The 23,628-nt window shown below is 45.3% G+C and overlaps 1 protein-coding gene across 1 annotated transcript in view; it reads left to right on the plus strand.

Moving 5' to 3' along the window:
* The window catches only part of HOPX (HOP homeobox), a 131,111-nt gene that overhangs the window by 81,619 nt on the left and 25,864 nt on the right, over positions 1–23,628 (plus strand). The window contains exon 3 of the mRNA XM_086963195.1: positions 6,109–6,291. Coding sequence (XP_086819321.1) covers positions 6,124–6,291 — 168 coding nt within the window. The 5' untranslated portion in view covers positions 6,109–6,123. The remainder of the gene's footprint in view (positions 1–6,108; positions 6,292–23,628) is intronic.

Consider the following 23,628-nt stretch of genomic DNA (forward strand, 5'->3'; position numbering starts at 1 on the left):
TAATGGCATTCTATTTATGCGCGGGAGTGAGAGAGTCAGAGCTGATTTTTTTAAATACGTGCACAGGCAGCGCTGCACGAACAGCTCTTAGGATTGCCTTGCCTGTGACTATGAATTGGCTATGCATGCAGGGGCAAGCCTGAGCTGAAACCTAGTATCACATAGTTCAACACTAATCTAGCCACAATACATACTAGTTGTTGAACCGTATTCCACTGCGGTTCTTTTTACATCTGATCCGACTCATGATACATTTTTTTTTTTTGGGCCAGGACAAACAACTTTAAACACAGAAAGAACACTTAGGGTGCTGCAGTGGCAAACTGTGTGTGTGGATAATGTGGTAGTAGTAACCTATCTGAAGCCACGACGGGACCCGCCACACTCATTACCCCTGCTACGACTCCCTGGGTGGGACAGGCAGCGGCCCGCACTCTTTTAACTAATCCATGCGTGCATTTGCATGAGATGCCATAACACTAAAGACGCGCGCCTGCCCCTTATTGCCCTCAGCGGTTCCACTCTCGCCCCCCATTGCTTAAAATTACAGATTTCCATTGCGTGCTTTGGAAAAAAGACATTAAAGTGCACTCGTCGCCCCATATGGCCTGGGCGCCTGCAGCCGGAGTGACGTCACGCTGCTGTTTGCGAGCTGTTGCCCGGACGCTGGTTCCCAGATGTCGCGTGCAACACTGGCACCTCGGTTCCTCTGCCGCTTACAATGGGCTTTGGCACCATTTCAACTGTTTACTCCGGTAATTAACAGCACTGATGCCAGCGCAATTACAAACACCTCCAATCATCCTCGCCCAGTAATGTGGGGGAATTAGCGGGCTCGCGGAGGGCTGCTGAGGAGGGGGCGCCGCCCGCCCAGACTCCAGAATAAGACAGCATTTTGGAGGGGAATAAAAAGGTGCAAACAGCGAGGCTGCAGCAGGCCCCGATTACCTCGTAATTAGGAAATGCAAACCTCCCTCGTTAACGGCGAAGCGCTGTAATTAACGTCTGACGGGAAATCAAAGGCTGGGTGGGAGAATGCAACAATGAACATGCAGCGCCCCAGGCTGTGCACTCTGATTGGAAGTGCATGAAATCAATAGGACAATTCAGATAACAATTTGCAAGCTTAGAGAGGGTTGTGACCTGGGCATGGTTGTGGGGAGGGGCCTTATGTCGGGCAAATAGTAGAGTACGGGTGAAGGTTATATGCACCAGAAAACCTTGCTGGCAAATGGCCGGAGGGAAGCCGGATGGGGGCGGGAGAGCCTGGTGGGGGGGCGTGAATGCAGGCGGATAGGAAACGCAAACCTGATTGGAAGTGCATGAAATCAATAGGACAATTCAGATAACAATTTGCAAGCTTAGAGAGGGTTGTGACCTGGGCATGGTTGTGGGGAGGGGCCTTATGTCGGGCAAATAGAGTACGGGTGAAGGTTATGTATAGCGCCAGTGACTTGTGCACCAGAAAACCTTGCTGGCAAATGGCCGGAGGGAAGCCGGATGGGGGCGGGAGACAGGGTCGGATTGGGATCACAATTCGGCCCGGGCACTGACAAAAAAAGTGGCCCACATTCAAGAGGCGTGGCCCATATTTAAGGGGCGTGGCCCACATTCAAGGGGCGTGCCCTTTCATGAAACACCATTTGCACAGACAAGGAATGAAAGTGGGAGGATACTGTTCTTGCACAGGGCCAAGGTGACAATGGCCTACATGCTGAGCAACTAAAAAAAATAGCAAGGCCCCTTTCTGTCACAAAATTATTCCAGCCCTCCAGCACAGGAGCACCTGAAAAGCAGCAAAGCCCCTGCTATTACTAACCTACTTAGCCCTCCCCAGACCTTCAGCTCAGGAGCACATGAACAGAGGTAAGGCCCCTGCAATTAGTAAATTAATCAGCCCTCCAGGCCTCGGGAAAATGTCCTGGCAGGGGAGCACAAAACACAACTTTCTGGGTCATCCAAGGTAGCCAGGTAGCCAGGGGGGAGGCTGAGGTGAAGCTGGTGCATGGGAAGTGCCTTCCCAGTGTGTTCTGGCAGTTTGAGTGTTTACCATTTACTGTAGTATTACCCTTGTACCTGTGTATGGTACCCTTTTGTAACTTGCAAACGTCACTTTTCTCTGGAATCACACTGTATGCTACCTCTCACTTTTGTTTGCTTTAGATACTTGCTCAAGTGCCACCATTGCCAGTGTCTGCCATTTATTGCAGTATTATACCTCTACTTGTACTCTGTACGCTTTTGTAACCTGCACACATATCACTTTTTCCTCCTGTAATGTACCGATTGCTACCTCATGTATTTTGGTTGCTCACTATTGTCACTTTTGATTCATGTAACTTAACGTTTGCTTTTGTAATTTGTCCACTTGTAATTTTTCTCCTCATGTATTATTGCTGTTCCTAGTGTGAAGCACTCTGACACCTTCGGGTAAAGTCCGCACTATATAAAATCGCATAAATAAAAAAATTCCAAACATCACCTGGCCCCCACAGCAAGACCCATTCTTCCTCGCCCACTATGCCCTGAATGTGAAGGGCTGTGGGCGAGGTGTTAAGACTAACACCGTTTCTGGGCTGCATGGGCCCCAGGGGGGCCGAGGTGAAAATGGCTCAAAGGCCTGAGAAACACCTGGCCCCCAGGGAGGCCGATTCTTACAAACAATCAACCCTCCCCAGCCCAGCCTTAGCTTGATTGCTTGGCAGGGCAGGGGTGAAGGAGAGGCCAGAGCTGACAATCGCTGTCCGACCGCACAGCGAGGCTGCTTTCATTTTCTCTGTCTGTCTCCGTGCACTCGGTGGGCTGTTTTTTTTTCTCCCCTTTCCTAGTCCACTCTCTGTGGACTGGGACAGGGGAGAAAAAAACGGCCCACAGAGGGCACTGAGGCACCGGCCCTTCGGCCCATGCCCGAATGCCCGCCTTGCCAATCCGCCCCTGGCGGGAGAGCCTGGTGGGGGGACGTGAATGCAGGCGGATAGGAAACGCAAACCTGATTGGAAGTGCATGAAATCAATAGGACAATTCAGATAACAATTTGCAAGCTTAGAGAGGGTTGTGACCTGGGCATGGTTGTGGGGAGGGGCCTTATGTCGGGCAAATAGTAGAGTACGGGTGAAGGTTATGTATAGCGCCAGTGACTTGTGCACCAGAAAACCTTGCTGGCAAATGGCCGGAGGGAAGCCGGATGGGGGCGGGAGAGCCTGGTGGGGGGGCGTGAATGCAGGCGGATAGGAAACGCAAACCTACCTCGTTAATGGCGAAGCGCTGTAATTAACGTCTGACGGGAAATCAAAGGCTGGGTGGGAGAATGCAACAATGAACATGCAGCGCCCCAGGCTGTGCAGGCAAATGGCCGGAGGGAAGCCGGATGGGGGCGGGAGAGCCTGGTGGGGGGGCGTGAATGCGAGCGAGGGAGGCAGGCGGATTAGGGAGATGCTCGTGCTTGTGTGGTCACGTGACCTGCTTTTGTGGTCACATGACTCACATGCACTGTGAAGAAACCGCAGTGGTTTCACTAGTCGATTGAGCCCTTGAATTTTCGCCTATTACATTCGCAAGCGAATGATAATAGGCGAAACCTAAAAACCACAGTTGATGGACAGAATGCAGAACAATGCCATACATTCACCCCAGTACAGAGTTCTGGGCCTACATCCATCGTTTATTTGCACTCCACACCACCCCAGTTCAGACATGGCCATATGCAAATCAGTCTGACCCTGTGCCTCATGGGAACAGTCCAGCCCGAACTGCCAAGCCATGCCTTCCCTGGACCGGAAACAAGCTTCCGAGGACCGGTTTCTGGCATTCCAGCCGTCTTCAGCCCGGCTTGCTTGAATCCAGTGGTGTGGAGTGCATGGGACTCACGTCTGAGCATACCCATCCCACTCGGGGTGACAAATGCAAAAACCACAGTTGATGGACAGAATGCAGAACAATGTCATACATTCACCCCAGTACAGAGATCTGGGCCTACATCCATCGTTTTTTTGCACTTCACACCACCCCAGTTCAGACATGGCCATATGCAAATCAGTCTGACCCTGTGCCTCATGGGAAGAGTCCAGCCCGAACTGCCAAGCCATGCCTTCCCTGGACCGGAAACAAGCTTCCGAGCACCGGTTTCTGGCATTCCAACCGTCTTCAGCCCGGCTTGCTTGAATCCAGTGGTGTGGAGTGCATGGGACTCACGTCTGAGCATACCCATCCCACTCGGGGTGACAAATGCAAAAACCACAGTTGGACAGAATGCAGAACAATGTCATACATTCACCCCAGTACAGAGATCTGGGCCTAAATCCATCGTTTTTTTGCACTCCACACCACCCCAGTTCAGACATGACCATATGCAAATCAGTCTGACCCTTTGCCTCATGGGAACAGTCCAGCCTGAACTGCCAAGCCATGCCTTCCCTGGACCGGAAACAAGCTTCCGAGGACCGTTTTCTGGCATTCCAGCCGTCTTCAGCCCGGCTTGCTTGAATCCAGTGGTGTGGAGTGCATGGGACTCACGTCTGAGCATACCCATCCCACTCGGGGTGACAAATGCGAAAACCACAGTCGATGGACAGAATGCAGAACAATGTCATACATTCACCCCTGTACCAAACGATGGATTTAGGCCAAGATCTTTGTACTGGGGTGAATGTAAGACATTGTTCTGCATTCTGTCCATCAACTGTGTTTTTTGCAATTTTCACCCGAGTGGGCTGGGTATGCTCAGACGTGAGTCCCAGGCTCTCCACATAACTGGAGTCAAGCTATCCAGGCTGAAGAAGGCTGATAGCCAGAAACCGGTCCTTGGATGCTTGATTCCGGTCTAGGAAAGACATGGCTTGGTAGTTCGGGCTGGACTGTTCCCATGAGGCACAGGGTCAAGGCTGATTTGCATGTAGCCATTGTCTGACCTAGGGTGGTGTGGAGTGCAAAAAAACGATGGATTTAGGCCCAGATCTTTGTACTGGGGTGAATGTAAGACATTGTTCTGCATTCTGTCCATCAACTGTGTTTTTTGCAATCATAGAAAAACAAGCATTTGTAATGTAGTCAGTCTCGCCTTTGGGACCTTCTATGTATTTAGCTATGCCGCACATTAGCCTGGGTGCTGAAACATCTACTGTTCTGTAACATGAATGGAAAGTATGCACCAAACTGCGTGGCACGCCAGGTATGGGACACATGGAGACAAATATTGCCTTTCAACGAGAAATGGTATAGCCCAAAGCTCTATTTTTAATATAATATCCAGGGCTTCGGTGGTCATATCAATGAAAATACAAGATTTTAAATAAATATTATTGTCTACAGGTGCTCGTGGAAGACAATTTCTATGGATTGGAATCTAGAGAATGTGAAAGTGATTCTGGTATTTTACTAACCTCTATTGGTTGTTTTCTATCAAGACAGTTAAATAGAAGTAGTTGAACAGAAAAAAAAGTCCCTAAGCGGAAGCAGACAAGTCCTGTAGCTGATCTCCAGAGCCCACAAAGTACATAAGTATATACTAAAGTATACACAAGAGGTCTTGAATGCTCAACCTAACAAATTTCGACGTGTTAGAGAAAGGGGGGAGGGGCCTTGGAGGAGGAGAGGCACTTCTGCCTCCTTCCCCCACCAACTTTTTCTCTATCCCATTACAAACATTAGCTAGCTGAGTTTCTTTCCAATGTTCTCGGATGTTTTCAAAACCCATATTAGACATCAGCTCTTCAGATCCTCCAAAGAGTAGCTGGAAAGCTGCTGAGTGCATGGATTTCCAGCTCACCTTTCCTACCACCGACTCTTCATCAGGTGACCATGCAAAGAGAGCCGAAATTTTGTGACACAAGGTGGCATCATGTGAGTTAGCCAAGAATGGAGTAGTATGCCAATACAGATTATTTGCTACCTCAGGATTCTTGGAAGTGTGAGTGACAAAGTCCCTATGTACTATCTTTTTACAACCCCCCCCCCCCCCACTCTGCCAGTTGGTATTCCAATGCCAGATCTGCTAGTTAACATCAGAAAATAAAATTCCAGACCCTGCACCCATTCTCTTTAAATCATTTGTTTCTGCCATATAGCACAGTAACCAACAAAATGTTTTTTTCATCCTTCCAATTATTTCAGACTGAGAATCAGAAAATGAGCTCTAAAGACCAGGTGGGGTACCGACCGTCTGAAGATTTTGATCTGGATGAAGATCAGTTGGAAATCTTGGAAAAGAATTTCAGCAATGGTAGCCGCCAGCCCAATGGAGCAACCTTAATGCTAATCGCAGCTGAAGCGGGGCTCTCAGAAGCTGAGACAACTGTACGTATCCCTTCATAGTCCTCCTCTCTTCACCTGCCCTATCCACTCTCCTCACTCTCTTCTCATAGCTCCTTTTTTGTGTGCCGCTTCTCACTCTTAACATCCATTTATTCTTCATTCCCTTATTGAGTCTTTTCTTCTCTTTTCTTCACTTATACTTTCCTTTCTATGGACCCTGTTACACCTTTATAAAAATTGAAAACATTTCATGTCACTATAATTAATAATGTTATTAGAATGAAAGTCTGTCATCCTAACATGCTTACTTGACATCAACAAGTTCACATTAACAAGTTCACCTAACAGGGACTCAAATGTACATTTATGTAGGATAACTGTGTGCGTACACTGGACTGCAGACACTTCCCAGAAAGATGATCAGGGGCAATTTCTCCATTAGGGCTCTGAGGCTGCGCACCTCTAAAATTCCTACACATTTACATAAAAAATATTACATAGATCAATTTACTTAGAGATACGATCTCATCTCTGAATAAATTGATGTATTCAGGTCATGGACTGTCTGCCCAGGCGGCCTGACCTGCCTCCCTCTGAAGCAGAAGACGGAAGCCAGGCAGTAAATTAACTTTCTGCATTGTGAGGCATTGCTTACCTTTCTAAAGCTCTTCATTGCCATTGTAAGCTATATTGATATCAAATGTAGGCCAGTGAGGCTGTCTGCATCTTAGTTTCCGGCGTTGAAGTGTGCATCCCTGAGTGAGGCCAGACATCCATCATTCACAGACATAGATCCCACCCTTTCCCATTCATCACATGGTAGGACTGGATGCAAGTACGTGTGATTTGGTGCCTTGTCCTCAGTAATGGCAAATGTTATAATGCTAATCTTGTGTTATGTATAGTGTGCTAAGACCCTTGGTCATTCTAACCTCCCCAACTGTGACACTCCAGGCTTTTGTTGAAGGTTGCTGACCCTTTTAGAAGTGGAGCTGCTGTATTTGTTCATCCGCAAAATTGAACCAAAATACAAAGAGGGTTTTTGTTTCCTTGCAAAGTTGATCCAAATATCTGAGTCAAACGTAGAGGGAGAAATATGTGCTTATAGTAAAGAGAGTTACATGTTGTATTGCGTTAAAACTGGCCCTATCTTTATGCCCTTAACATAAATGCCCAAAACATGGGTTAATTTCCGAACAATGAAAGTTAAAAATGTTACAGTAATGCATGTCAGCGATTTTAGTTCCTCTTTTATTTCACGTTTTACTTAATGTTGCATTCCCGGACAGAGTTAGCTATTTCTTCATGTTGTGCTTCTGTATTTTGTGCATCTTATTACTCTTGTGCAAACTTTGAGTCATGCCAGGTGTTTATGAGGTGCTTTGATTCAGAGATCAAGTGCAGCGGCTAAAGCCTGCAAACAAAGTGCCTGTCAGTGGGTTGGCCAGCACACAGAACAATGCTCATGTATTCCAGTTGTAATTGAAAATCTCTGTAAATGTGTGAAGGGGTAAATGGATGTCAAAATATATGCAAGGCAAAAGTGAGTGTGAGTGAGTGCAGTTTATATTTTGGGGGTGGTGAAGTGAGGAAGATGTAAGGAAGTGTACTCAGGGGAGAGTGAAAAGAGGGTGATCAAGAGGAAAGAGATGATGTTGAAGATGTAACGATGGATGAGATGCGCAGAAAAAAGGGCATACATATCTAACATAAAGCGCCCGTAAGTGAAGTCTAATACTTCTTCCACAGGCCTCAGTGATATTTAATTCACAGTCTCACAATTTCAGATTTGAAGCATTTCCTGTGTTCAGTGCTTAATTTGAGCCGTTGAATTGCAGTGCTTGGCACCAGAACTTAATTGTCAGCACCAGTACCTATGGCAGTCTGCCACATGGTGCCGCTGTTGTTTGAATTCAGAGATGAGCACAAGAACTGTTGTTTATTATTTCAATATACATTAAGAATGACTAATACCTGCTGCCAAAATCATTCATTTAACTTTGGGGTCCTGAAAATGTCAGATTTGTCACACTTGTAGGAGTGTGATTTATTAGTTATGCTGTTACTGTAATTAACAGCGACAATGGGCAGTGCAAGCAGAAGTGGCCTGTTGGCTAGACCCCTGCCACTTATGGTTTTTTTTTACAAATTAAGCACTGCCAGTGTTAATTGTTTATAACAAATCATTGTTGTTACTCATTGTTCTTAAACAACCATTGACAAAGCCAACAGTACTGGCAGGTGTGAGGTGCATGGTAGTTGTTGTGTTATATATCTGGATGCAATAACATCTCTGCGAGACACCAAAATACCTGTTGGGTGACACTCTAAGGGATTCACAGAAATGTATTTTACATGTTCTCTTTTTCAGAACTCCCAATTTTTGCCATCCCACTTAAATACCTGTCTGCACATATTTCTTTCTATATGACCGAGCCGAGCATTTTCTTCAAAAGTTGATGCAGCATGCAGTGCAAGATCCTGTAAAAGCACACACTTTAAAGGGCATGAAGTTGTCGGTCTGTACAATTTGCACATTACAGTAACTCTTGAACATATTAATGCAGTAAGTTATGGGGCTGTTTTTGAAGACTATATGTCCCCACTGCTTTATAAACCTTGCTTTCTCACTACATTCATTAGATGTAAAATGGAGCATTTACCAATCCTTGAAAAAATCTCAAGAGGAAGACCCCACCGAACTCCACGTTTGTCCATTAAGCTTGTTGGTTTTGCTCACTACATAAGTCATACCCAACTTTTACAGCCCACCTCTTTCAAATGTCATCTGCTTCCACTGCAGATGATTGCGGGATCTCTTCATCAATTGTATACACTAGAGTTGGCTTGCGTGCATATAGCCCTCAGGCCAACATGCGGCCTCTGATGCACTCTATCCAGCCTGTGAAGTCCTGAGCATGGAAGTTGTGTGTTTTACTGTAAGCTGTGTCGGTCAGGTTGTGATCAAGCAGGCAGGTGGCAAGCACTGCATTGTCTGTGTACACAGATAGGATCTGAGTGAAAATGCACAGTACGCAGTGTACTACGCACCACCTGCCTGCCTGCCTGATCACAGCAGAGCTGAAAGTGAAGAAATAATCTTTCATACAGGAGGGTACAGACTCAAAGGCCTCCTAACAGCTGATAAGTAAGTCCTTTTGTTGGACTTGTGTCTTGGATGAGAGCATATTAGGGACAAAGTGAGCACAGTTGGAAAATCATTTCCCATGATGTGAAACTAAAACCTGCCCACCGTATCACTTCACAAGTTGCTAAAGGATGAATTGAGATCTTTGTTTAACTCTTTGGGGCATTATTTGTACTTATGCATTGCAGGATTTTGCATGCTCTATAATGATGTCAAGTGCATCTGTCCATTTGTGTAGGTGGATTGCTGACACAATATGGATCACAACAATATTAAGATACAGAAATATTGTGTCAAAAATATTGATTACAAAAATATTGTTTCCCTATACTTATAATGGTAAGTACAAAAGTCTCAGGAAAAAAAATCCTTTCACACTAATATCTTTAAAAATCATACAAAAATATTTTTAGAATAGATATATATATATATATATATATATATATAGTTTAAAATAGTAAATACTAAATATATTTATATATAACATTAATTTAATGTTACTCAAATACATGTAAATAATATTTAAAACTATTTATAAATATTTATACTTTTATAAATACACTCATATATTTGTGTGTTTGTGTATATGTTTATATATGCATATATAATGTAACGCTATTATTAGAAATATATTTGACATATTTACTACAAGAAAAAAACTTGTAGGTCCGGACTAATTTGGAGCGGCTCATCGAGGCATCGCCTCAACCAGGACGGGTTGAATTGCCCTCCCGCCCCTGCTTACTTCCAAATCCGGATTGTTGACTGAAGAGGTCACGGGGACCCGAGGCAGCACCATCAATTGTGGGGTCCCTGAACGTTCTTGCATAGTGCCCAACCCCCAGCTATTCTCTCGGATTCCACCGAGAACGACCCTGAGCACCACTCACCTGGGAGCCACTGTTGCTTTCTGGGACTCTGAGTCTTTGACTTGCACTGACCGGCTGAACTGAGATAATTGAAGCTTAGGGGCGTAGCTGACATTTGCACCTATCGTAGTGCGGTTGGACTCATTTAAACTGCAGTAACGTGGGGCTCTTCAAACATTTATTGCAGGCGCTGACGAAGGCCACACCGGCCGAAATGCATTCGCCTTTGAATTGTCATTAAAATGGAGCTGCCTTTCACCCCCGCTGAGGTTTCTGCTTCTTTTCATTTGAAAGGAGATTGCTGTTTCATCAATTTCACGCGTTGCCCATAAGCGCGTTTCAGAAACCCCCTCTTCGAAAGTGGCTTGGAGACTCTGGACCCTGCTACGGCAGTTTTGTTTTTTTTCTTGTCAAGGAAATTCTCCGGGCTCGCCAGCGGTCCGGACTAATTTGGAGCGGCTCATCGAGGCATCGCCTCAACCAGGACGGGTTGAATTGCCCTCCCGCCCCTGCTTACTTCCAAATCCGGATTGTTGACTGAAGAGGTCACGGGGACCCGAGGCAGCACCATCAATTGTGGGGTCCCTGAACGTTCTTGCATAGTGCCCAACCCCCAGCTATTCTCTCGGATTCCACCGAGAACGACCCTGAGCACCACTCACCTGGGAGCCACTGTTGCTTTCTGGGACTCTGAGTCTTTGACTTGCACTGACCAGCTGAACTGAGATAATTGAAGCTTAGGGGCGGAGCTGACATTTGCACCTATCGTAGTGCGGTTGGACTCATTTAAACTGCAGTAACGTGGGGCTCTTCAAACATTTATTGCAGGCGCTGACGAAGGCCACACCGGCCGAAATGCATTCGCCTTTGAATTGTCATTAAAATGGAGCTGCCTTTCACCCCCGCTGAGGTTTCTGCTTCTTTTCATTTGAAAGGAGATTGCTGTTTCATATATATATATATATATATATATATATATATATATATATATATATACGAAAAAGATAAACAAATCAACTGCAAAGCATTAAATAAATTACCAAATTAATCTATACAATCCAAAAAAAGGCATTTACTGAACATATTATGAAAATAGATCAAAACAAATATATTTATATATGTAAACAAATAATATAACATCAAACAAATGAACAAATTATAAGCATATATATATTTAAACATTATTAAGAAAAGTATTAAAGTCTGGGAATAATAGATATACTGTTCCCACTCCGATTTATGCAACAGTGGTGAAAGTTTAGATTTTCAGAAGGGTTAAATTTACTATTCGTACTCCAGTCTGTGCAACAGTAGGGAAAGCATTGGACTTCGTGGAGGTAAGATTTAGTATCCTCACTCCAGTCTATGCAACTGTAGAAAAAGCACTGGACTTCAGAGGAGTAAAATTTACTATTCGCTTTCCAGTCTGTGCCACAGTAAAGGAAGCGGAAGCGATGGAATTTAGAGAGGTTACTTTTACTATTCCCACTCCAATCAATGCAATAGTAGAGAAGAGTGGCACTTTGGAGGGATTACATTTACTATTCCCACTCTAGTCTGGGCAACAGTAGGGAAAGCATTGGACTTCAGAGAGGTTTAATTTACCATTCCCACTCCAGTCTGTGCAACAGTAGGGAAAGTGTTGGACTTACTATTCCCACTCCAGTCTGTGCAACAGTTGGAAAAGCATTGGACTCCAGAGGGGTTACATTTAATATTCCCACTTTGTCTGTGCAACAGTAAGGATTCATAATTAAACGGCACATTACGATGCCAGTGGGACTGCCTCCGTCAGGCGGTCTGTGGCAGTCCCACCGACAGACATTTCTCCGGACCCTTGGCTGTCGGCGGTTGGACCACCGCATCAGAGAGAATCTAATGATCCACACGAAAGGTCATCTCCTAGACCCTATCTTCTCGAACCTTTCCAAACTCAAAGCACTGGAGCCTGTACCTGTGCCTTGGTCTGATCACTTTTTAGTCCCACTCAGCTGGCACATCCCCGCCAATCCTCGCCCTAGACCAGCTCCTAGCACCCTCGAACGTCCCTGGTCGAAATTATCTATGGGAAAGTGGAGGCAACAATTAGAACTCTCCTTGCCCCCACTTGACCTCGACCCTTCTATAGCAGACATGAAGTTCTCTGCGTGGATTGAGAATTCACTGGATATAGTTCTCCCTAGGAAAACTGCTTCTAAACAAGGTGGAAAGACCAATTCCCCCTGGTTTACCAAGGAGCTTCGCCTCTTAAAAAAACAATGCAAAAAAACAGAAAGAGCGTGGAGAAAAGAATATGATACCTATAAAAAAAAGAATACAGGCAATCTGTCTTAGCCTATAAAACGGCCCTCAAATCCACCCAGGCTGCCTTCTTCGAAGAAAAAATCAGATCCTCCTCCAGTTTGTCCAGGGAAACTTTTCTCATTGTGAAAAGACCCCCCCTCCCCTAGACCCCTCCAGTCACCGCTGTAATGAACTGGCGGAATTCTTTTCTGACAAAATTCAGAATATCCTAAAAGTTATCCCTACCAATAAGTCTGATCACTCACCAGAACCCCCACTATCTGTACATCATCACAAGGACCTTAGCCTAGAATCGTTCTCTCCCATCACTGAGGAAACACTTCTTCCCATTCTTCAATCAATTAAAAGCGGCTCCCTGCTGGACCCAGTCCTGCTAAACAGCTTAAAATTAGTCACACCCACCGCCATTTCCCCAATGGCTAAATTGATCAACACCTCCCTATCAAAGGGCACTGTCCCCCCGAATTGGAAGAGGGCCATAGTAAAAGCACTTCTAAAAAACCCTCAGCTTGATCCTACTAAGTTGTGTAACTACCGTCTCATTTCCCTACTGCCCGGAATCAGCAAGGTGGCAAAAATATTTGTCAATCGCCAGCTCTCCGCCTTCCTCGAATCCGGTAAATTACTCCACTTCTCCCAGACGGGCTTCCGCCCTGGTCAGGGCACTGAAACTGCTATGATAGCAGTGGTGGAAGAGGCCAGAAAGATCCTCGACTCAGGAGGATCAGTGGCAGTGATCCTCCTGGATCTGAGCGCTGCCTTTGACACGGTGAACCATCATACCCTGGTCCAACGGTTCAAGGGAGTGGGAGTCACCGGGTTGGCCCTGTCCTGACTGAAATCCTTCCTCCATAACAGGACCTTCCAAGTCCTAGAGGTCAACATTAAATCCCAAGCTACTCCTCTGCACTGTGGTGTCCCCCAGGGTTAATCTCTGAGCCCCACTCTCTTCAATGTATACATGTCCCCCCTGGAGTAAATAGTTAACCCTCATGGTATTAGACTGGTGACCTACGCAGATGATACCCAGCTTGTCGTATCCCTGCACCAGCAGGATCGCTCCCCTAATGACCTATGTTCCTGCCTCAAAGATATCACCTGCTGGATGAACAGCTCCCACCTCAAACTTAACAGCGAAAAAACTGAGATTATGGTACTGGGCAATCAATCTTACTTTTCACCAGAGACTATGTGGCCAGCCTGTATGGGGCCAGCACCGACCCCAAAACAAGACATAAAAAGCCTGGAAACATGGCTTTACCTGGATCTCACGTTTAACACCCAAGCAAGGAAAAAAGCGGGGGCCTGCTATGGCCTGCTTCGTACTACCCGAAAAATCCTCCCCTTCCTACCCCCTGAGTACAGGAAACTCCTTATCCATGGGCTTATCCTATCCAGACTGGATTATGGCAATGCCCTGTATCTGGGGGCCCCTAGAACAGTCATTACCAAACTCCAGCTCGTCCAGAATTCAGCAGGCAGGCTTCTAACAGGCACGAAATATCGGTGCTCAGCGAAGCCCGCTTTAAAATCGTTTCACTGGTTCCCAATACAGGAGAGAGTCTATTTTAAAACCCTGTGCACTACTCATAAAATCCTCCATGGCATGGGCCCCTCTATTCTAAAAGATCTTATCAGACCTTATAAGGCCAACAGAAACCGTCGGTCTGACCTTCTGCATGTAGCCGTCACGCCCAGAATTAAGAAGGCTAGCACTGGGGGCCGCCTCTTCTCCTATAACGCCCCCAAGCTCTGGAATTCCCTACCCTTGGCCATCCACACTGAATCTAACCTTCTACCCTTCCACAAACTTTTGAAAACCTGGCTCTTCCCGTAAATTCTATAGTTCCCGCTAACACATTCTCTAGCCCTGGGATGCTCCCGGGTAGCCATGCGCTTTATAAATCCTTTTTCATTTCATTCATTCATTTCCTCCAGACAGAGCGGTGGTCGGAATAGTAATCCTGAATGGATGCAGTGCGCGGATCCACATCTTTCCTTCTACACAGCATTCCTCCAGGTCTCCCGTTAAAAATGGTAACTCACTCACATGAGTTGGTCAGGTACCCGCGACAGGCACGGGCCTCAAACCTATTGAGGCAACATCAAAATTACCTATTACAAAACAACCTGGTTTTGCAATGGGGGTGCCATGGGTTATTGGCCCCGGGATCGGCGGCCACCTAGGGAACCTAACAAACCCACACATTTCTGAAAACTAGACACCTGGGGGAGTCCAGCAAGGTATGACTTTGCGTGGGTCTTCCAACATTTCCCTACCCAGAATCCCCTCAAACTTCAAATTTTGCTGAAAAAACTCTATTTGTTCTCACATTTCTTTTTAAGCAAATTCTGCATTGGACACCCACACAAGTGAGGTATCATTTTACTCGGGACACTAAGGATAACGCTGTGTGGTAGGACATATTTGCCGCCACAGTGATTCCACACAGAAATATGTGGAAATGTGTTTTTTTCAGCTAAATTTGAGGTTTGCAGGGGATTCTGGGTAGGGAAACGTTGGGGGATCCATGCAAGCCATACCTCATTGGACTCCCCAGGGTGTCTAGTTTTCAGAAATGTGTGGGTTTGGTAGGTTTCCCTAGATGGCGGCGAGCCGGGGCAAAAACTCATGGGACACCCCTTGCAAAATCAGATTGTTTTGTGATAGGTAATTTTGAAGTCGCCTCAATATTTTTTGGGCCCTTGCGTGTCGCGGGTACTTGACCCACCCACACAAGTGAGGTACCATTTTTCTCAGAAGACTTTGTGGAATGCGGGCTGGGTGGAATTTTGTGGATCCACACAGAGTCCAGAACTTTCCAGCACAGAAATGTGAGGAAATTTTTTTTTTTTTTTACAAAGTTTGAGGTTTGCAAGGGATTCTGGGTAACAGAACCTGGTGAGAGCCAGAAAAGTCACCCCATCCTGGATTCCCCTGGGTGTTTAGTTTTAAAAAATGTATAGGTTTGCTAGGTTTCCCTAGGTGCCGACAGAGCTAGGGTTCAAAATCTATAGCTAGGCACTTTGCAAAAAAAGGGTCAGTTTTCACTGTGAAAATGTGGTGTGTCCATGTTGCTTTTTGGGCGGTTTCCTGTCGCGGGCACTAGGCCTACCCCCACAAGTGAGGTACCATTTTTCTCAGAAGACTGTGGGGAAGGCAGGGTGACTGGAATTTTGTGGATCCACACAGATTCCAGAACTTTCCACCACACAAATGTGAGGAAAATTTGTTTTTTGGTGACAAATGTTTAGGTTTGCAAGGGATTCTGGGTAACAGAACCTGGTGAGAGCCAGTCAAGACACCCCATCCTGGATTCCCCTGGGTGACTAGTTTTAAAAAATTTATAGATTTGCTAGGTTTCCCTAGGTGCCGGCAGAGCTAGGGTTCAAAATCTGCAGCTAGGCACTTTGTAAAAAAAAGGGTCCCTTTTCACTATGAAAATGTGGTGTGTCCACGTTGCGTTTGAGGCCTTTTACTGTCGCAGGCACTGGGCCTACCCCCACAAGTGAGATACAATTTTTCGCGGAAGACACTGGGGAATGCCAAGTGGGTGGAATTTTGTGAATATAGGCAGATTCCTGAACTTTCCACCACAGAAATGTGAGGAAAATGTGTTTTTTTTGACACATTTTTAGGTTTGAAAGGGATTCTGGGTAACAGAACCTGGTGAGAGGCAGTCACGTCACACCATCCTTCATAAATGTATTGGTTTGCTAGGTTTCCCTAGGTGCAGGCATAGTTAGGGTTCAATATCTACAGCTAGGCTTTTTGCAAAAAAATGCTCAGTTTTCACTGCGAAAATGTAGTGTGTCCACGTTGTGTTTTGGGCTGTTTCCTGTCACGGGTACTAGGCCTACCCACACAAGTGAGGTGCAATTTTTCTCAAAAGGCTTTGGGGAACGCGGGTGGGTGGAATTTTGTGGATCCACGCAGATTGCAGAACTTTCCACCACAGAAATGTGAGGAAAATGTGTTTTTTTTGGACAAATTGTTAGGTTTGCAAGTGATCCTGGATAACGGAACCTGGTGAGAGCCAGTCAAGTCACCCTTCCTGGATTCTCCGCCGTGTCTGGTTTTAAAAAATGTATAGGTTTGCTAGGTTTCACTAGGTGCCGGCAGAGCTAGGGTTTAAAATCTGAAGCTAGGCACTTTGTAAAAAAAAGGGTCCCTTTTCACTGTGAAAATGTGGTGTGTCCACGTTGCATTTGGGGCCATTTCCTGTCGCGGGCACTAGGCCTACCCACACAAGTGAGGTACCATTTTTCTCAGAAGACATTTGGAAACACCGAGTAGGGGGAATTTTGTGGATCCACGCAGATTCCAGAACTTTCCACCACAGAGACAAATCTTTTGGTTGCAAGGATTTCAGGGTAACAGAACCTGGTGAGAGCCAGTCAAGACACCCTTCCTGGATTCCCCGGGGTGTCTGGTTTCAAAAAATGTATATGTTTCCCTAGGTGCCGGCAGAGCTATGGTTCAAAATCTGCAGCTAGGCTCTTTGAAAAAAAGGGCCCCTTATTACTGTGAAAATGTGGTGTGTCCACGTTGCGTTTGGGGCTGTTTCCTGTCACAGTGCAGTAGTGTGGCTCACTGGTTAGAGGCGGCAGACCCGAGAGCAGAGGACGGCCCGGGACCAGGGTTCGATTCCCGACGCGGCAGGTTTCTGGACCAGGGTCAGCGGACTCGATAATTCTCTCGCCTCGGTGCCCACTCTGATCAGCGATCACACTCGGCAACTCTGGGCATAAGCTTGCCTCATCTGCACTAACGGCCCCACCAGACCGCCGGGGATGCCTGGTCTCACCCTGGAGATACCCATTAAGGGACCATCTCTCAGGGAAGCCAGGAAGGGTTTCGCAGCGGTCGAAGCGCGGAGATACTCCTCCGGGAGTCGATCCTAGCGCTATATAAACTTGCAATCAATTAACAGGCACTAGCCTTCCAAATGAAAGACAATGTGTAAAAAAGAATTCATTTTGAAAAAATGACCTATAATTCTAATGCCAGTATGGGTACTCACAATTTGGGAAATGTGCAAATACCTACTGTTTCTAAACCCTATATTTTGGTCCAATTTCAGAAATACATAGGTGTATTCCATACCGATTTTTCCATGTATATATTTTCCCAAATCAATTGCTATATACCCGGTACATAATAAAAAAACATTGCAAGATGGTGCTCAGTTATTGGCTCTGGGTTCGTCGGGTTCTTGGTGAACCTACAAGTCCTATATATATCCCCACAACCAGAAAGGTCCAGCAGATGTAACGGTATATTGCTTTCAAACAGCTGTCATAAAAGTAGAAGAAGTTACAGGTGAAAACGTTGACACAAATGGCTGTTTTTTTCAACGAATTTAAAGTTTTTCATATATTCAACGGTTAGTTTCTATAAAGAAAATTTGAAATATCTACACAAATGACCCCTTGCTGAATTTAGAATGTTGTCTAGTTTTCTAAAATGTATAGCTTTCCAGGATCCATTATTGCTTTCATAACCATTTCTACCATTAACTGGAAAAAGGTTAAAAGCACAAAAAATAGCAAAAATAGGCTATGTCCCAGAAAAATGCAAAATTGTGTAAAAATGTTTGGTTTACTGACAAAAAACTGCTTGTCCCTGAACGCTGGGAAGATGGTGATTTCAGTACCACAACTCCTTTTTTTATACCATGTGCAGAGAAAACACCAGACGCTTTCATCTGTAGCCTTTTTTCCAAATTAAAAAAAAAATGTAGCTGTATTTTGGCTAATTTCTGGGTCCCCTCCAGGGAAATCCACAAACCCTAGGTAACTTTAGAATCCCCATGATGTTGGAAAAAAAGGACGCACATTTGGCGTGGATACCTTATGTGGTCTAAAAGTTACAGGGGCCGAAGCACAAACTACCCCAAATAGCCAAAAAAAGGCTTAGCACAGGAGGGAACAAGGCCTAGCAGCGAAGGGGTTAATATCTGTTTGTCACACGAAGACAACACCATCACACCTTTTTTTCGCGTGTAGCATCTTCTGCTTTTTTTAAATTGTTTTGGAGGTACTGAGTCTGTCTATGTCTTCATGTACTAATTCAATTGAGAAGTCAATACAGTTTCACTTTATACATTGTACGGTGGGCGCTTTCCTGCTGTCCTAGTGCACTTCCACCCTCCTCTTTGCCAATAGTAGCTATAAGGCCGCCAATTTCTTTTTGGCAGATTTCAAATGCGGTAAATGCCACTTAGACATAATTGCAGTGTACAGTCCAGCTTATGATTCAAAATCCCACTCAGCATAGATAGAACTTGGTCCCAGTATAGCTTTACCTTGTTACAGTGCCATGCCAGGGGTCCAAAGTCAGCCGAGTCACTTCCACAATGTTTACATCTCGCGTCTGCCCTCAGGCCATGTCCATGTAAGTGAAACGGGGTGTGGTAGATCTGGTGTAAGTATTTATAATGAATAATACGCAAATTTCCATTAGGAGTGAGAAGTTTCGTGAATGCACAGCAGGATTGTCATTCGTCCCCAGTCAATGGCGCATTGAGTATGAGATTCCACTTGTCAAGTCACTTTTGGGTGTTAGCCCCAATTTCCCTCTGCAGAGATCTATAGAGTCGCGGTACCAGGTTGGTATTATCCGGGGAGGTTATTGGTAACTGTAGCGTTTCTAATTTGGGTATGTAGGGTAGAGTATCTGGACAGATGCACACATCCTATGTTACGCAAATCAGAACAGAAGTGTTTGATTACTCACATATGTTAAATCAGTCGGAGCTATGAACGTGCCATTGGGGTATAAGTCACCCATCACTGTAATGCCCACCTGCTTGAATAAATCCATAGCTCCCTTTACAGACAGCGCAGGTTGTTGAGCCAGAGGCGTGGTTGGTGCTTATATCGGAGTTTTGTCCATGAGGTGACTAATATGTTTCCATGCTAGGGTTATAGTGCGTATGGTGTTGATTTAATGTTTTGTCAAGTGAAGTCGATGATGCATTAATATATGTGCCAGTTCGATAGGATGAGCATCCCATCTTCTACCGTGAGGTGCGACATATAGTGGATTGGATGGCACCAATAGGAAGTGTATTATTATTATTATTATTATTACATTTCTTATATAGCGCCAGAATCGACCCCCGAAGGGGTATCTCCGCGCTTGCCTTGGGAACCCGTCCTGGTTTTTCCCTGTGAGATAGCCCCTACAGGGCATCACCAAGGTGAAAGCCAGGCATCCCGCCGCAGGAGGCCGTTGTGGAGATTAAGCAAGCTTAATGCCCAGAGTTGCAGAGTGTGAACCCATGATTAGGTCAGGTACCGAAGCGAGAATTATCGAGTCCGTGGACATTTGAGCTCAACACCCTGCCGCGTCGGGAATCGAACCCTGGTCCCGGGTCTGACCTCTGCTTCAGGGTCTGCCTGCTCTAACCAGTGAGCCACACTTCTCCACTTTGCGCTTGAGTGCATACATAATATAAGTATAGATCAGGCACTGTAAATCCTCCTGAGGCGTATCGCAATGTCATTGTATGTAGAATTATTCTGGCTTGTTTCCCCGCCCATATTAATTTAACCGAATTTGTATGGAGGCGTTTAAAAATAGGTGCTGGCGGTGCGATAGGTTTGTTAGTAAAAAGGTAGAGCAGCTTAGGAAGGACTACCATTTTCACAAAGGATATCCTATTCCCCAAGGATAGTGGAAGCGTGATCCAGCGGGCTATTTGTGTTTCTAATTTGTCAATTGCAGTGCCATAATTTGTTCGGAGTACTATTTCAGAGTCGCGTGAACCCAAATTCCAAGGTATTTGATGGGCTCATCCTGTCAGACTAGTGGGAAGTCCATGTGTATCGCCTTTGTATTTGTATTTTGAGTGAGTGGTATGGCTGCTGATTTGGACCAATTTATCGGAAGACCAGATTGCCTACTAAACTTTATATGTTCCCTAAGTATTGGTGATTGATTGGTAGCAGGGTCCCTGACATACAATACCAAATCGTCCGCATAAAGCGAAATGGCAATGGGACGCAATTTGAATTTATCAGCATAGGGGGAGTCCAATACGTTGTAGTATAGTGAATAAATAGGTCCATTCAATCGAATTAAAAGCTTTGGCTGCATCGAGTAGTACAGCCACAGCCTCCATCTCGGGATTGAGCTGATGTAAGAGAGCGAATATGGTGCGAAGATTGTGCCGTAGATCTAGGGGGTATGAAACCAGATTGGTCAGGCAAGACAATAGCTGTCATAAGTGGTTGTAGTCTAGTCGCAAGATTCTTGGCCATGATCTTAGTGTCTTTAATGTTTATTAAAGCTAATGGCCGATATGAGTCCGCCGTTTCTGGGTTTTTATCAGGTTTTAGTAATGCCACTATTAATGCTTCACGCAGAGTTGGGGGCGTATCTGACTATGATATGCCTCTTCATACATTTCTAGCAAATATGGACTAAGTAAGTCAGAGAATACTTTGTAAAATTCCCCCATATAGTCATAGGGCCTTGGTGCTTAGCCATTTGGAAGTGTTTTTATAGCAGTTTGTACTTCTTCAAAAGTGATCGGCTGTGCAAGGAACTCACACTGTCAGTCAAACAGTCACGCCAATCCGATATCCTCAACATAGTCTGGTATCTCCTGCGTGTGGGCAGTATTGGGGGTTTTATATAAGTCACCATAGTTCTCCATAAATGTTCGTAGAATTCCGCCAGTGTCATAATGCGTTATATTGTTACCATCTACCATTTGTAGAGCGGTGTGTTGCTTGTGCTCTAGACCTATATTATGTGCAAGTGTTCGGCCCGGTCTGTCCCCCTCACCCATCTTACGTATGACGTTTAGTGATAAATTTAAATTCATCGTCCGCTAATTCGTTATATGTGTGTACTTCGTTTAGAATGCTTCCTAATATATCTGCACTTCGAGTGTTGTCGAATTCTATTTCCAGATTACGGATACATGCCTCACATTACTGCAACTGGGTGCGCATATCTTTAAGGATACCTGCAGTTGTGCTAATGCAGCTACCGCGCAGGGTCATCTTAAAGACTTCCCAAAGAGTGCCTGCACTATCTACCGATTGTTTGTTGATAGTGAAGAAGTCCTATATCGCTGTATGAATGGTGTCGGAATAGAGGGGGTCCAATAGAGAACTGGCATTGAACCGCCATATAAATGGTGGTGGAATGTGTCGGGACTAGCAGGGTTAATAGGACAGGTTTGTAGTCCGATAACGTTTTAGGGAGGTGTCTATCGTCCTGGGCCCATGTGCCTGCTTGTTCTGAGAGCAACCAATAGTCTATCCTGGACCAACTATTATGTACAAATGAGGAATGGGTACTTTCGTGTTGCTGTGGGTTGCACATACGCCATATGTCATGCATATGAAACTCTGCCAGCACACTCGGTACTACAGCTGTAGCTCAAGGATGAGTCTCAGCCATGGTTCTTGATCTATCACAAGTACTATCAAGTGTCAAATTCATATCTCCGCCCCACAACAGCTCCATAGGAGGGAGCTCTTGTAACTTGGTGCATACATTCGCAAAGAAGTCAGGATCATCTATGTTTGGCCCATATGTATTAATGAGGCCCACTTTTGTACCTCATAATATACTGGTAAGTATGAGGTACTGTCCCTGTGTTTCTGTCAATGTTTGGTCCAGCGAGAATTGCGTGCCTTTTCTGATCAGGGTCATCACACCACATGCATATGCAGAGTAAGAGGATGACATTACCAATTCAGCCCATTGGTTGCCAAAGCCCCCCGCTCTGCCTTTGATCAAATGTGTTTCTTGTAACAGGGCTATGTCTACGTGGTGTCTGTCTAGGTATGCAAAGACTTGTCTGATTTTTCTAAGATTATTAAGACCCCAAACGCTCCAGGTGACAAGTTTCAAGGGTGTAGGGTTAACGTTAGTGTGCATCGATGTATTTCCAGTTGACATGTTTTGGATATGTCAGTGTGGTGCTTGGGTCACTTATATGTGGTGCAACAATGAACATAATTATACATTTTCCATGTACTTGAGCAGTGATAACAGTTGAAAACCGTATAGTGGTGTGATAAAGTAAAGTACATAACTGTTGAGCCCTTCCAACTATCCCCGCCACCCACCCTGCCCACTTTGTCATCCCAATTACAACGAAGACAAGCCCAAAAAAACAGGAAAGTACCCTACCCCCTGCCCCCCACCAGCCGGAAACCCCAGTAATGAGAGTCACTCAGGGGGCGCCCAACAACACAGAGATTCACTCCGTGCGTCAAAGCCCGCTATTTAAGCAGGATTTGGCTGAGCACCAACACTAATGTGGTAGAATAATTGTGGCTTTAGATGACTTAAACAGCAATAAAAACATTATCATGAGTCATACCATACAATTCTCTATGAGCCTGGAGGGGCAATGGTCCCATTAAGCATTTATCTGTAATGTTAAAGTGCCTCTGCCAATTAGTTCATTTGTGCAACTTAGTAGCCGGGCGGTAGGTACACAATGGTCCGCTACTCAATGTCCGATGCACCAGTTTGTTCCTCTTGTTCTCCCCCCGGCGATTACCAGCATGGAAGCTGAGATCCCCTCCACTGTAAGCATTTAAGCGCATCCTTCGGCTAGTTGTAGATCGTGGTCTTTCCCTCATCCGATACCCTTAACCTGGCTGGGTAGATCATTGCATAGTGGATATTTTGCTCTCGTAATTTCTTTTTAACAGACACAAATCGTTTCCGAGCCTCCTGGACAAGTGGTGTAAAGTCATGATAGATTGATATATCCATACCTTAATGCTTTAATTGTCCCAGTTCTCGAGCTTTGCGGAGCGCTGCATCCCGGTCCAGATAGTTTAGAATTTTTGCAATTATCGGACGTGGTCTGGCTCCCGGAGGCGGTGGCAGAGCAAAGGATCTATAAGCTCTCTCGATGATGAAGATGTCAGAAAATGTATCTTTTCCTAAGAGAGTTATTAGCATTTGTTCTATATAATGCTCCATGGGCCCTGTGTTGGTCGTCTCAGCAATTCTCAAAAGGCCTATGTTACTCCGGCAAGATCACAACTCTAGATCTTCAGTCTTCGCCAACAGTG

This window comes from Lissotriton vulgaris, chromosome 3_1 (genome assembly GCF_964263255.1).
Source record: "Lissotriton vulgaris chromosome 3_1, aLisVul1.2, whole genome shotgun sequence".
In the NCBI taxonomy this organism is placed as follows: Eukaryota; Metazoa; Chordata; class Amphibia; order Caudata; family Salamandridae; genus Lissotriton; species Lissotriton vulgaris.